Here is a 15,457-nt window from a genome sequence, read left to right on the forward strand (position 1 = left end):
TTGTTGTATACTTTCTACCAAGTTATAATTACCTTGAATATGTTGCCTCCGTTTCCTCTTCAATATTGTTGGCAAGTTTCCAGTTTGCCCTAACTGGCTGCTGATGCAATCCCATTGACTGCTGAGAAAGGTGGGATAAGTGAGGGTGGTGATGGTGAGAATAAGGAATATTGCCCTGACTGAGATAGGCGTTATGCTCATTCCATTGCTGTAGTCTTGCTTGCTGTTGCCTTAAGGTTTCCAAAGCTAAATTTCCATGAATACGATCTGTAAAACATTTTGGGGGGCATAATTACCCAGCTTCTATATTTAAGAGCTTTATGCTTTAAAAAAACTGCATTTTACAATATTGTATGTGTTACACAGACACACACAGACACACACACACATACAGAGACTATCAAGCATTACCATTCCTTGCTAAAATTGTGCTACCCTAAGAAATATTTCAACAGCTAGGGTTCCATATGCCTAAATGAAAACCTATCTATGTGATATTCATAAATAACTTGAAAGGAACACACTGTTGTACTTTATAACCTTTTAAAAAAAAAATCCTGAAATGAATGTTAGTCTTGAAGAGGTCCTACTCCTCAAATCCTCCCACCATGTATCAGCTTTGGTGGCTTGATTTTATTCCTTATTACATCTAGCCACAATGATTTCATCCTGGTTTAAGATCCTAGTTAGTAAGTTGATGTTAAACTGCAGTTCCATTTTAGATACAACAAGGAAAGATAGTTTAATGTAATCAAAATCAAACCACTAAAGCTTGCATAAGAAGGTATAATAAGGTTAGGAGTAGGACATGAACACAATGCTCACACCTAACTTTACTGTAGTTTAGGAAACAGAGATCATTACATCCAAAATAGCACATAATCTGAGAATGGGCTAGTCAATGAAGAATGCTTGCAGATGTTAAATGGTTGAAGGCTGTGGAGTAAATGACCTTCAGTTCTGTGAACAATGAAAAATAAACAATTTTTGTTCAATGAGTAAACATAAATTGAAAGGTGATTTTTTTAAATGAGGCTAATAAATACTATACGGTAACTATAAAACACTACACAAATGCATGCAATATACCAAAAACAATTATTCACATTACACATGATATGCCTCCTTTTCAGCGAAGAAAACTGCCCCAACTTAGTCCCCTTGAATGCAGCTATAGATACATACCTAATGGTTCTCCTATAGACATTCCTGGAGGATTCTCTTCAATGAAGTGGTTCAAATGGGATGGCATCATGAGGTTGTGCTGTGCAATGGGTCTCAGGGGGCTATTGACATCTTGCAGCACAGATGGAGGGAGCTGCTCTAAAATTGAAGTGTCTGCACCAGGGGAATGAGGTCTATGTGGAACTGAATTTTTAAAGAAAGACTGGTTGGGGCCAGTTTGAAAGGCAGGAGAGAGCTGTGAAGATGGTGGTTGTGGCTGCTGATTTAAATGATTGTGTTGCTGGACTATCTGGCTCTGTGAAGGATGCATTTGGTTTTGTTGTTCAGACAAATGATTCTGTTGTTGACTTAAAAGATTTTGTTGCTGTTGCACAGGATATGGATGCCTTGAAATTTGGGTTAAGTGCTGGAAAGGGCGGCTAGGAACAGCATACTGGGCATGAGGAGGAGTGAGGTGAATGTTCATCTGCCTGGGGTTAAGATTATCTTTGCGGTGAAATTTAGAACTAGGATAAGAAGTACTGGAACGCGATTCTGGGCTTCTATTTTGGGAATTTGCTTCTAAGTCAACCTGGAGGAAATTACACAAATTAATTTAGTTAAAAATCATTTAAGAATACAGAATAAAACAAAATCCCTCTAAGCTATGAAAGTACCAAGCAAATTATTTTAACACCAAACATGTGATATCTAAAAAAGGTGGGAAAAACGAGGTCCAAAATAAAGAAAGACTGTTGTAATCACTTAGATACATTTTCCCCTTTAATATATGCTTAACTGAAAACATAATTTATCAATGAATATAAATCTGATATAAAATAAGTCATATGTATTTTTAAATTTTACATGTTCTACACAAAACATTATTTCAAAGCTATTTTGATTATTATAAGCTACAAAATCACTAAGATTTGTGGTCTTATATTTCTATTTTTAAACTGAATATTAAGACCTCATCATCGAAATCCATTTCAGAAACTATTGCAGAAGAAATGAATTACTAGCTTCTTCCTTATTATCATAGCATTTTAATAAAAGAAAAACAACTATGTAAAGCTTTTAAAAATTTTCACTTCTAAAGAGAGACATCAATTTAATGCAAATACCACTCCTTATTTCAAAATGTGAACACTTTAAGGCTTTGGGTCTTTCCCCTGCCCTCTCAATGATGACTTATTCATTGTTCCTAGAAGCAAATTCTCCCACCACTTCCACCTAATATTTCTCCTTAAAGAGGGGTGGGGGGACAACAACCAGAAGCTAATTTTAAATTTTCATCCAAATGCAGGTATTTAAATTAAATTGCAATTAAAATGTTTATTTATTTATCAAATTTCTCTGTCGCCCATCTCGTACATAACGACTCTGGGCGGCTTAGAGATCATAAAGTAACAATCAGTAAAAACAGTACAATATAAAATCAATAGAATATAACTATACATAAATACAATAAAAATATAAAAATACTGGATATAAAATATAAAATTCAAGATGGCAATAGTTTTGTACTTAGCACGATCACAGTACCAGATACTCCCTCCCATCCCAAGCGAGGTGGCACAGCCATGTTTTTACCCCCTTCTGGAAGGCCGGAAGTGTGGGGGCCTGCCTTACCTCCAGGGGTAAGCTGTTCCACAAGGTGGGTACCAAGGCAGAGAAGGCCATCCTCCTGGGCCCTGCCAATTGGCAGTCCCTCATGGTCAGGGTCCGTAGCATGCCTTCTCTGCCTGACCAGGTGGGATGGGTTGATGTGATGGAGGTGAGGCAGTTCCTCAGGTAACCTGGACCCATGCCACGTAGGGCTTTAAAGGTGATAACCAACACCTTGAATTGGACCCGAAAGCAAACTGGCACCCAATGCAGCTCACGCATTAATGGTGTTATATGTGCCCTCCTTGAGGGCTCCCAAGACTGCCCGTGTGGCTGCATTCTGGACCAGCTGCAGCTTCTGGATACTCTTCAAGGGTAGCCCCATGTACAGCGCATTACAGTAGTCTATGCGGGAGGTGACCAGGGCATGAGTGACCATTCAGAGGGACTCCCAATCCAGGAAGGGGCAGAACTGGTGCACAACACGAAGTTGTGCAAAGGCTCCCCTGGCCACGGCTGCCACCTGCTCTTTGAGCAGGAGCCGTGAGTCCAGGAGAACCCCCAGGTTCCGCACCGGGTCTCTCTGGGGCAGTGCAACCCCATACAGAACCAAAGATGGTAAGTTCCCAGATACCTGGGAGCCCCTGACCCACAGCCACTCCGTCTTGCCAGGGTTCAGCTGAAGCCTGTTGTTCCCCATCCAGACCCCCACAGCCTCCAGGCACCAAGAGAGGGTGGCCACAGCATCACTTAAGTCACCCAGGATGGAGATGTATAGTTGAGTATCATCAGCGTACTGATGATACCTCATCCTGTGGTGACGGATGATCTCGCCCAGCGGTTTTATGTAGATGTTAAAAAGGAGCGGAAAGAGCACCAAACCCTGCAGCACCCCACAGAGGAGGGGTGGCAGGCCAGATCTCTCATCTCCTATCACCACCGGTTGGGACCGGCCCTGAAGGAAGGAGGTAAAGCAGCGTAAAACCACGCCACCCACACCCAACTCCCTGAGCCACCCAAAAGGATATCATGGCTGATAGCATGGAAAGCTGCTGAGAGATCAAGAAGAGCCAGGATGGATGTACTGCCCCCATCCTGCTCCCACCAGAAATCATCCATAAGTGCAACCAAGGCTGTTTCCTCCCATATCCGGGCCTGAATCCTGACTGAGAAGGGTCCAGATAATCCGTTTCATCCAGGACCCTCTGGAGCTGCAATGCCACCACTTTCTCAACCACCTTCCTCAACAAGGGAAGGTGGGAGACTGGACGAAAATTGTCCAGAATGGTAGGGTCCAGTGATGGTTTCTTGAGGAGGGGGTGCACCAGGGCCTCTTTAAAGGCTGTCAGGAACACTCCCTCCCCCAAGGAAGCATTCACCATCACCTGGACCCACCCACATGTCACCTCCTGAGCTGCTTTTATCAGCCAGGAGGGACAAGGATCTAATTGGCAAGTGGTGGCATTTACAGATCCGAGAACCCTGTCCACTTCCTCGGGCCCAACAGGATCAAACCGTTCCCAGATAACTGGGCAAGTCCACTCCCTAGGCATCTCCCCAGACCCTGCTACGCACTTGGCATCCAACTCAGAGTGAATCTGAGCAATTTTATCCTCAAGATGCCCAGCAAGCTCCTCAGCCCGGCCCTGTATAGGTTTCTAAAACCCCCTTCCCCAAAAGGGATCAGGTAACCTTAGACAGGGCTGTCGGGCAGCATTCTGCAGATGCAGTAAGAGTGGAGAAATATTGACGTTTCACTGCTCTTATCGCCACAAGGCAGGCCTTAATAGCAGCTCTAGCTTGTGTTCGATCGGAATCAGTCCTCATCTTCCTCCAGCGGCGCTCTAGATGTCTCTTAATCCTCTTCAGAACCCTCAACTCCTCCATAAACCACGGGGAGTGTCAGGTTCAATCAGACAAGAGAGGTTGCACAGGCAAAAATGTTGAAATGTATTATCTAATATCAGTACTAATGTGTTACTCCTGCATAATCCATAGCTTTCAAGTTGAACAACATAAAATGATACAAATATTTTGCCACAATGATGTAAAATAATGATCCCAAAAGCCCACAACATACAGACGTTGATCACCAATGAACAGAAGACCAGATTCACAAAAAACAGCATAGAAAAGCTTGACTCAAAATTCTCTAATAACCACATTGCCTTGATGATCCTGCTCCCTTTTTTAAAAAGATAATATCTCAAAAGAATAACTGTCTATTAAGCTTTCGTAAGTTTTAAAGCATTGTCTATCAAGCTTTTGTATTATGAAAAGCCTAGAAAGACAGGCTGTATAAAACAAAAAATAACACCTGAATTCAGTATTACTGATTTCAGTATTACTGAAATGGGTTCTCAAAGATTTCCTGAAATGGATCAGGTGTAGTCCTGGCATCACTCAGTGTGATTACTAGGAATGGACTGTTACCTACTGTAAACAACCCAAAATGTTGATTAAAACCACCTCACCATATTACTTCTCCCAATACTATTGCTTAGGTGAGTCTGTGTAGCACCCATAATTGTATTTTCCCCATAATATTTCTGACCCGCAAACTGCTCCAAAATAATACTATAATGGGACTTCAAGGGCACCGGAGGCAATCTGAAAGGGGAGGCACCTATCAGGTATCACCAAGGTAAATGGGGGGATTGGTGTTATTGTTCTGGGATCCAAGTGAAGAGGGATTGTTATATCGGAACAGTGTCTTAACAAATATATTTTATTTCTTTTTTGGTTTGTAAATTGAATTGTATTATTTATTCATTTATTTATCAAATTTGTCACCGCCCATCTCCTCCGACCAGAGGGACTCTGGGCAGTTTACAATAAAAAATACATATACAGTAAAATTCGAATAAATATACAATAAAATTATAATAAAATCCCATTAAAACTAAAACTAAAACAATTTCTTAACTACCCCAGCTCATAAAATCCAGATGTTGTGGATTTATGTTGTGACATAGTGTAATCTTTACTTATTTTTATTTAGACAGGGTCATTGTTGATGTTGGCTGAGTTATTCCGCATCTTGATTCTTTTGGGACAGCCATATTTCTACAGGGCCTGCATTACCAAGGTTTCACGGGCATCACACATGAGGAAAGAGTAATAAGGAGCATGTACCTGTTTGGCTTCTAAAGGGTTTTTCTCAGGTGTCCGAATTTTACTGATTTCAGGTCCAGCACCAGGTTCATTTTTGCCTAAATAATATAAAGACCTCATATAAAGCTCATTTTTAATATTCAACTTAAATTATATCTAGCCATAATCACAGTTGTAAGTTATTAAACCTAGAAGTGTGAAATTTCAGTGTTTTCAATCTTACTTTGATGACCATATTTAAAATATTATTGTTTAAAACTTAAAGCAGAAGGACAGGTATTAGAAGGAAAAGGAAAAGAAAATATTTTTAAAGTAAAATTATTTTCCATTTCAGCTTCTAAAAATAATTCCACATTGACAGTCAACTGAACTATCCTAAAAACTACTGTATAAAACAAGGCACCTAATGCTTTATAAGATAGTACGGAAGTGAAAAATTATGACAAGCCCGTTTAAAAGTGATCTGAGAAGAAAAATTCAGGAAAGCATTTTAGAGTAACAGTAAAAAAGTAACTGTGAATCTAAAAAATAAGCCTATCTATCAGTTATAATCAACAATAAGAGGAACATACAGATTAAAAGCAACAGATTGTCCTCAGACATATCCATATAAATAATATTCATTTTTTAAATAGTCATCCAGACCGAATGATCAAATTTCTGCTCAGTAAACAAAAATAGGCAAGAATTTTCTAAAGTAGAACACAATCTTTGCTCAATAAGACATTAGCTGTGGTTTTCTGGTGACTTATGAACTAAGAAACCATGGGCAAAAAGCCAGAGAATGAAGCCATGATTTAAAATTGGTTTCTGTGCAATAGCTTCTTGGGAAGTCATTAACCTGGTTCTTCATTCAGATGTAACATTATAAGTAATTGTGATTAGATCATAAAAAAGGAAAACATGCGGATGATCTCTCAGTGTATCACACTGCAATTATATCAGCCAAATATCGCTGCTGATTCGGGACTCCAATGTTCTTTCTTTAGATCAAATACAGAACATTACCTAACATACAGTGAGAGAGGTAACCCAATAGCTTGATCTATTCGCTGCCCCTGAACTATTTGACTGGTGATGAAGCAAAGCAGCTTCTGGTGATCACCAATTACTAATTTATAATCTACTCTTAGATAATCCACAGAGTACATCATCTGGGTCCTCTTATCCACACAGGAAAATAAAAGGAAAATGTAGCTCCAGATTTAAACCTTGAAGACTTGTACTTAGGGAGATAAGCAGAAAATCATCAATGATCCAGACCTATCATGAAGCAAAGACATGTACTACAGTTGACCAGGTACTTCATCAGGTACACTGTTCTGATATTTTCTGACCATCCCTTCAAAGATAATATCTTTATCCATTTTCTAGCCATCTCCTTAGAAAACTATGGAATGGTAAAACCAGAAACATTCCCCAACTGATAAAAGATGAATTTAAAATGTTGCCAGAAGAGGCAGGGGTAATTTGGGTTGCGTACTCATAAAAGAGTGTTTTAAAACTTAAGAACAAACCTCTGAAATAATAAGCAGCTATGAAAATGACATTTGTTTCTTCCTCTTTAATCAGCACACATTATCTGATAGTGATAATGAATGATGATGTATTAGTTCATCTTCAAAATGTCAGACCAAAAGAATTATCTTTAGAAAGGAATGTTTTTGTGCTTGAAAACAACTGTAAGTGAATGTGAAAATATTTTGCTTTTCCTAATTCTCCATATTAAAACTTGCAGTATTCACAAGTTTATGCTAATTATGAATCACCATTCTAATAATTTCTCTCAGTCTTTCTCCCAAAGGAATAAGAAGCAATATATCTCATTTTCAACCGCATATTGCCACAGGTATGGCAGGCATACCTTCTGTGCTTTTCTATCAGAAGATCTCTACTGAGATTAAACTTAAGTCACTGATCAGCTAACTGTACAATGAAGAAAATGTATTATGCAAAAACAAATGAACTTCAACAGGCCAGCTTCGACATCGTTATATCCTATGCCTTCTGACAAACAACTAAGCAATCAAGTAAATGACTCCATATGAAACTGTTACCTAAAACTTCAGAATGCCTTTAACTGGAACCTCTGAAAGCTTCTGTTCCTAAACCCGGCCCAGCCCATATACAAACACAACTAACACCCACCTGGCTTTTCCAAAAGACAAACCTCATGTAATAATATGAAACAGCCTCTTATTAGAAGTGCAGCCCTATCTATATGAGGTAGAAATGTAAATTAGAAATCTGCCCCACATCTTTTCAAAATAAACACAGACCCTAAAATGCAATGGCTTTCTAACAAAACAAAGTTAACACAAATATCTAACCATCCAATTTTCAGGTGTTTAAAAAAATCCTATGACATAATTGTTGATTTTCACTTGTTCCATGTTTGTCAGAAATAATTCTTTCAACCTGGTGTTGAAGAGATAGGACTGTTTACTTTTTAAAATGGGGGGGGGGGCGGCATTAAAGTTATGGTCTCCTTTTGACCAAAGGACTGAGTAATGCTGCATCTACCAAGAGGTAATGTAATTGGCCATAGTAGCCGATGCGGAGGTCTGGGGCGATTCTGTTATATACCTGGGCTTTTGGCCTAGGATTAGCATTACCGGAGGAACAACTGATTCAGAACCTGGATAAATATAACCTTTTTAAAGAAAATTTTACTTGGTAATTTCTTCAAGCCAATTTCTGCAAAGAAAAGCCCCTGATACCTTTTTTCCCTGTAGTTGAATCCATCTGAGCATTTGGGAATTCTGCCTGTCCAAGGGCTAGTTTCTTGGAATAGCTAAAACCACTGGCCACATTTATGCAAAATGATAAACATAGTTTATTGTGGCAGGAATCATCATAGCTGCCACCCCTCTCTTCCTCCTGCTGGGGCCACAAAGGTTTTGGAGCTCTCCTTTCTGTTTTTGATTAACTCAACCAGCTAGTTAATCTTAGCTATGGCTTATTTGAAACAAGGCAACTACTCACCATATGTTGTACTTTTACTTAGGATTGACTGCCCATCTTGGCTCAGATAACATGCTGAGCTATAGTTTACCAAAAACTGCAAAATACTTCTAAATTCCTCATGGTGATAGCCAAGGGGGAGGTCCAGATACCTTTTCTTTTCCGTAAGAACCAAATGCAGCCAGTAAATAACTGAAGATTGACAGGATGTAGCACATCATACATCTCATGATGGAAATCAGAGAACACTTAAAAGACAAAGCTCCTCAAAGTCTTTTCTTCAAGGGTTTTTTTCCTTTTAATGTGACCACTTATCTTTGATTCAATAATGACTTCACACTGTTAATCTTTATCAACAAGAACAGCTAACTTTAATGTTCAATTGCTCATTTTCCTCCCTAATGACACATTAAGTTAATACATGACTGAATTGGGCTTTTGTGAAAATAGTTGATTTTTATAATAAATTGAAAGTATCAGCACCTTTCACAGGCAAAGCCAATAATCCTGTTTTTCTTCAGAGAGATAGAAAATTACATTAAGTGAATTTCACAACATTTTATTTATTCTCTTTCAGTTACATTATTAAAAGTCCTAGAAATCGAATTCTAGCACATTCTGTGCTCTTCCACTTCTCAGGTTATTAGCAGAAATTAAGAATGGCATGCCATACTTGTTTCTGGAATTACCCAAACCTTCGTGAATGTAAGTAAGTTTCTTTCATGGCTATACCTATGAACTAGTTCGTCTCCAATTAACTTTTGAAGGACATCATTTTCTGGCATGGTAAGGAGACAGCTCATACATCTATAATATTGGGAAATTCATCTTGGCACTCAATACTGTACACAGTAATTACTCTGCTTTTCAGGCAGTTAATGAGGCAGATTTTGAACAGCACAGCTTTAAGGAAAGACACTCAAACAGCATAAATGAAATCAGAGCAATTTCAGTGTTGATACAGGCGTCAGGCCTTCAGCATTAAAAACTGCCTTGCCCTGAAATAGATTTTATGCTAATGAGATTATGGAATTCTATGCTTATTGTTTCCTAATGGATCTGTCAGATTTGTTTTCCGATTTCAGCTGAAGCCTGCTGATTGAAAGGTTATAAAGCTACTAGCATAAGCACAGAGCCCAATTTCTCATTTTTATTTAAGATAATTTACTTTATGTATTTTTCACATCAATGTATATCTACTGTAATAGAGATAGTGATGGAAGTATGGAGCTTCTGACACCCCAAAGAATGACTATAGCAGCAAAATCCACTCCGTTCTCTTAAAATACCAGAGAGTATTCTGCATTCAAATAGAGAAACTTATTGCTCACTAGATATACTTTCCAACAAAAAAAGAACCACACCTGTGTGGAGAACTCTTAAGTATCCATACCATATTGCAATTTCTGGGCTTTTTGTCTGTAAGTATATTGCACACCTCCTTCTCAGAAAACCCACTTCAGTATTTCCTTAAATAACAGAATGGGAGAACAGCAGCACTGTACTTCTCTCCGAAGTATGTGACAACAGAGAATCCAAACACAATGAGAAGTATAACAGAGGATCTAAGGAGAAGAACCACCATTTATCATGGATATGTTCTTTACTCCAGTTCTGTTGATGACAAATACAAAATAGTTTAACAAATTCTCTAATAATATGGCATATCAATTAAAGAGGTAATTTCATCTGGGCAGAAAATAGGAGGCAGGAGCATTATGTATGCTGCCTTAAGTGGTACAACAATAAAAGTGGGATATAAATCTAATAAATCTAATCCTCATCACCACCACCATCATCTCTGCTACGGGGTGATTATAATGTAAAAGAAGGCAGACAGGCCAGCCTATTCCTCAGGAAAGTCCTGTATTGTTTATGAGTCACAAGCAGATTGGAAAGAAGTGATCCAGAGGGACTGCTGCCTAGACTCAGAATTAAATCTATTAAAAATATCTAAGACAATGATGTGCTATGTCTCCTTAGTTATTTAATGTATTTATAGGTACATATATATGGAATGTTTGTGCTAAATTTTAACAAATATTTGGTATGACATTAAAGTGGATAGGTTGGCATATATTTTTTATTCGTTTGATGTCAAGCTGTTGGCTGAGAATCTGAATAATTTGCAGCAAATATTAGATAGACTGTATGATGCAATGAGAAACATGGATTTCAAAATTTATCAAAGACCAAGATAGTTATGTCTGACAGGTAAAATTAAATATATGATAGCATTTTATACATAATGGAAAAAAATAAAGCAAATAGACAAATGTGAGTACCTTACTAGAACGTTCATTAAAAATGAGAAAAATGGTTGGAGAATTTTGATGTGGAAAGGATGGTACAAATGTAGCAGGTAGAATGTGGTCTATTGCAAGAAATGAATGTTTGTCAAAAGAAAAGAAAATGCCTGTCCTTCTGCCAATTTTGTTTTATGGAATTAAGAGTTGGGAATGTCAAGAAAAACATAAAAGTAAGTTGAAAGGACAAGGAATTTAAGAAGTATGGTAAAGAATAAATGGGTAATGAATGAATATGAATTGAACACAAAAGTAAGTGACCTGAATCAAACAAGTACACTGAGGTGGTTTGGTCATCTACCAAGAAGTGGTAAACAAATAAAGGAAGAAGAGTCAAAGGGGAAGACTGAAAAATTAGTGCCTAGATGGAGCTGAGATCCTCAAAAAAGAGAAAGATAAAAAATGTAAAAACCAAAAGACAACATATGATTTGATATATCCTCCATCTGGTCTGTCACACTTGCCATCTTTTACCTTTATCTTTTATGTTTTATTGATTTTATTGTAATTTCTTTTATTGTTGTAAGCCACCCAGAGTCATTGGGAGTTGAGTGGCACACAAGTTTAATAAATTATTATCATTATCATTATTATTTGGTTGTGGTGGAAGAGAGAATAGTTTGCAAGGATAGAAAGACATGGAGAAGTATAGTGAATGGCGGTATAAAATAGATTTAGATTTTGTTTTCTTTTAAATCCTGCCATTAGTTTCTTTAGATTCATACTTATTAGATAAGAAAGGGGATATCATACATCCTGTTCCAAGAGGCTTCCATACCTACTTTCCTTATGTCCACTTTCCATTCATTTTGTTGGAAGATTATCCTCTATTCCTTTTGCATATAGAACTTTTATTTCCCTTTCCTACTGTCTTTCTACTATTATTCTTGCCTCTTTCACTCCTTTCATTTCCTTCCATGTTCATTTTTCTCCATGATCCTCTCTTCACAATACCAAAAATGTCCTCACAAACTTTCATCATCTTGTATCCTTCACTAATTCTGTTAATCTTTCATCATAAACAATAACAACTATTGGGCTTTATAATCACATTAATTCTTCTGCTACTTGTACATATGAGTGAATATATGCTGAAAGCACACATTCAAGTGAAACAGATCTTTTTCTAACCTTTTTCTATTAATCAAACAGTCACTGTTCTCATTCATTCCTAGGTCTCCAAATAGCACAATCATTTTTTCTGAACTATCTTGTCTCATTACCACCCACCCATTTATGTCACTTAGCAGAATAATGTCTTTCTCCTGGGTTGCAGTCATTAAAAACATTGTATTATTTTTCCAAAAACTCATATGCAGTTCTTCCATTTTCAAGCATTCACTGGATTCATCAATCTATGCATTCTACTTTCATATGCATCCACAATACAGAAGACACCAAATCATACTTTTCTGACATGAAATCATACTTTCATCCATAATTAAACCTAAATATTAATTTTCCTGAATGTATTTGTCAATTCCACCCCACAAGATCAGGGTACCTTAATTCAGATCTATTACATTCTTCCTCTTTCCCTTAGTTTCTCAAAGACATGACATACCTATTCTTCTTTTCATTCATTTGATAATTCATGCTCTTTACTATTGATTCCTCTTATATTCCATGTTGTAATTTTCCATATGCCATGGTTATCCCCAGATAGGCCCATAGATATTGATTTCTGAAGTCTATCATGGTTTTAGGCAACTGGGGCTTTCACATAATCCTTTTTAATCACATACGGATGATGTAGACTAGTTTACTAGCCTTGGTTGCACCTGTGCCACATGCGGCATTCTCTGCTAACAGTAAGGCCAATTTTGGAAAGCATGCCACAAGAACATCCAAAGCTCAATTTTAGTCCAAACACGCTCCTAGTACTTAATGAAAGCTGGGACCTCTCTTCTAAAGGTTATTGTGCAAACCAATAAACTCTTATCCACCTCCCAGTGACTAGGAGGTAAATGAAATGTACTGATATATATATTCCTTATAAAAAAGCTGGTTCTCATAAACACATTTCTCAATACCATTTACAACACACATATCAGCAGCCAAGCAATTAATTATGTTTAAACTGAAAACAAAACACTCCACTTCATTTTTTTTAGAAAAAGAGAGATTTAACTCACTATTTCGACTTAGTTCAAGTTGATCTTTATCTGAATGATGAAGCTGCTGTTGTCCTATACTAACTGGTGAATGATGTCCAAGACCATAGGGAATGGGGGACCCACGTCCATGTGCTTGTAGAAGATTCACATTATATGCCATGGCTGTTTGGTGAGTAATGATTCGAGGATCAACTGCAAATCTACTCTGATACCCTGTCCATGGTACCTATGTAATAAAGACATAAAACATGGTATTGCTTACAACTTTTAACCTGCACATTTAAAAGAAATCAAGAGTACCAATGAAACTCGAATATTTATGCAGTTTCCCCTAAACAGGTAAATACACAACAAGAGGAACCAGGTATTTTGAATAACAACCAGCAGAGTGTAAGTTTCAACCTCGGTAACCAAGTTGTGAGAATAAGCACATGACACATGGTACAAATTATACAAAATAATATTAAATATAACACTGAAGGCTCAATTATGGGACAGAACTTAAAATCCCACAGATAAATTGTGACAGGACAGTAGAAAGACCCCAGTCTGGAAAAAGAACATGCACTGTTTATATAAACAGAACAGAAAAACTTTTTTTAAAAATTTCAAATGTATAAATATTTCATTACCCTTTTTTCTGCAAAAGAAATGAATAAAAAAGGAAAGGAAAGGAAAGGAAAGGAAAGGAAAGGAAAGGAAAGGAAAGGAAAGGAAAGGAAAGGAAAGGAAAGGAAAGGAAAGGAAAGGAAAAGGAAAGGAAAGGAAAGGAAAAGATGTAAAACGTTAACTAAAAAACCATCACATCTTTTCATAGCTTTTGATGACTCAATTCTATAACAGTTTCCTGAGTGAAACAGCCTAAGCCTGAGGGTGAAAGAAAGATTATGAACTCCAAAATATCCTTGACATCAAACCTTTGCGAATTTCTACTGATGCTAACAGAGACAACCAAGAAGATGTAGTTAGATGCTGCTTTATGTGACTGTGATAACGGTCACATTTTAGTACTGGAAATCTTTTTGACTATAAACTATTTATCTTTCAGAGAAACAATTCACCTTTTGAAGACCAGAAAAAGTACAGTTGCTGAACTATTATTTTCCTTTTACAGCTACAAACACCTACAAACAAAAACATTCTAAACTAAAACAATGGGTTTTAGTTTGCAGAAATGAATTTATTTATTTATTGAAATATGCAGTCACCCAAAAAAGCATGAAAACAGAGAATGCAAATTAATTCAAAGTTTATATTAGCAGATCAATGAATGGATTTCAGGCTTATTGTAGTCATAGAGGAATAATGTCATCTTCATTCAAAAAATATATGTGGCAAATATGGACATTCTAATCAGGTTTTTGATCACATAACCAGGGTAATGGTCCAGAAGGGTCAACTACCACTTCTTTGCACAATATTCCTTTCTTCTCAATGAAGCAAACCAGTTTCAGTATGTGCCTACTGAGGATCCCTAGGTTCACTGACTGTTGTCATTCACACCTATAATTCTGTATTTCATTTACCCAACTCCTTATTTCTGGACAGGTCAGTCTGGCCATATATGGCAGACCCCAACAGAATCCAAGCCATAGATAGCCAACAAATTTATTATTAATGGAATTATATTAAATTATTAATATTTTACATTTATTTATAGCATAATTACTTTGATTTTTTTTTATCTAGAAATGGAAAAATGGGAATATTAAATATGAGGATTAGACTCCATGGGGAATGTATATCTATTCCTTTTTAACAAGTATTTCATGTTATACATTGTTGATTTAAAATTGTAACACAGGACTAGGAATTCAGTTTCTTTAACTAAAACCAGAAACTAAAATCTTTTACTCTGACCAAGTTCCCATGTGATATACGTTGTTGACAGATCAAGTTTCCTGCTTCTGTATAAGGTGAAATGTGCATCAAGAAAGAGACACAAAGATGAATGCATGAGCCGAGTAACCTCAGGGGCAGACTTTCCTCCTCTTTCCTCAGCACATTCTCCTCTGGAGGTCCAGCTGCAGACAGCAGGGCAGGAGGAGAATCTGTCTTGCTTGCAACTGATGATACATGTGATTCTGTAAACACAGATCACTCTTTCCTGGAGGAAATTTTACCTATATGGTAAAGTACATTTCAGAAATTGGCTCATAGATAATTTTAGTTAACTTCAAC

General features: G+C 37.2%; 1 protein-coding gene across 3 annotated transcripts in view; it reads right to left on the bottom strand.

Moving 5' to 3' along the window:
- The window catches only part of HELZ (helicase with zinc finger), a 147,423-nt gene that overhangs the window by 15,621 nt on the left and 116,345 nt on the right, over positions 1-15,457 (bottom strand). For all 3 annotated transcript variants that reach the window (XM_063293483.1, XM_063293485.1, XM_063293484.1), the window contains 4 exons: positions 13,295-13,502; positions 5,911-5,987; positions 1,186-1,756; positions 33-267 (listed from right to left, as the gene is read on the bottom strand). In XM_063293483.1, coding sequence (XP_063149553.1) covers positions 33-267; positions 1,186-1,756; positions 5,911-5,987; positions 13,295-13,502 — 1,091 coding nt within the window. The remainder of the gene's footprint in view (positions 1-32; positions 268-1,185; positions 1,757-5,910; positions 5,988-13,294; positions 13,503-15,457) is intronic.

Source organism: Candoia aspera, chromosome 2 (genome assembly GCF_035149785.1).
Source record: "Candoia aspera isolate rCanAsp1 chromosome 2, rCanAsp1.hap2, whole genome shotgun sequence".
NCBI classification, from domain to species: Eukaryota; Metazoa; Chordata; class Lepidosauria; order Squamata; family Boidae; genus Candoia; species Candoia aspera.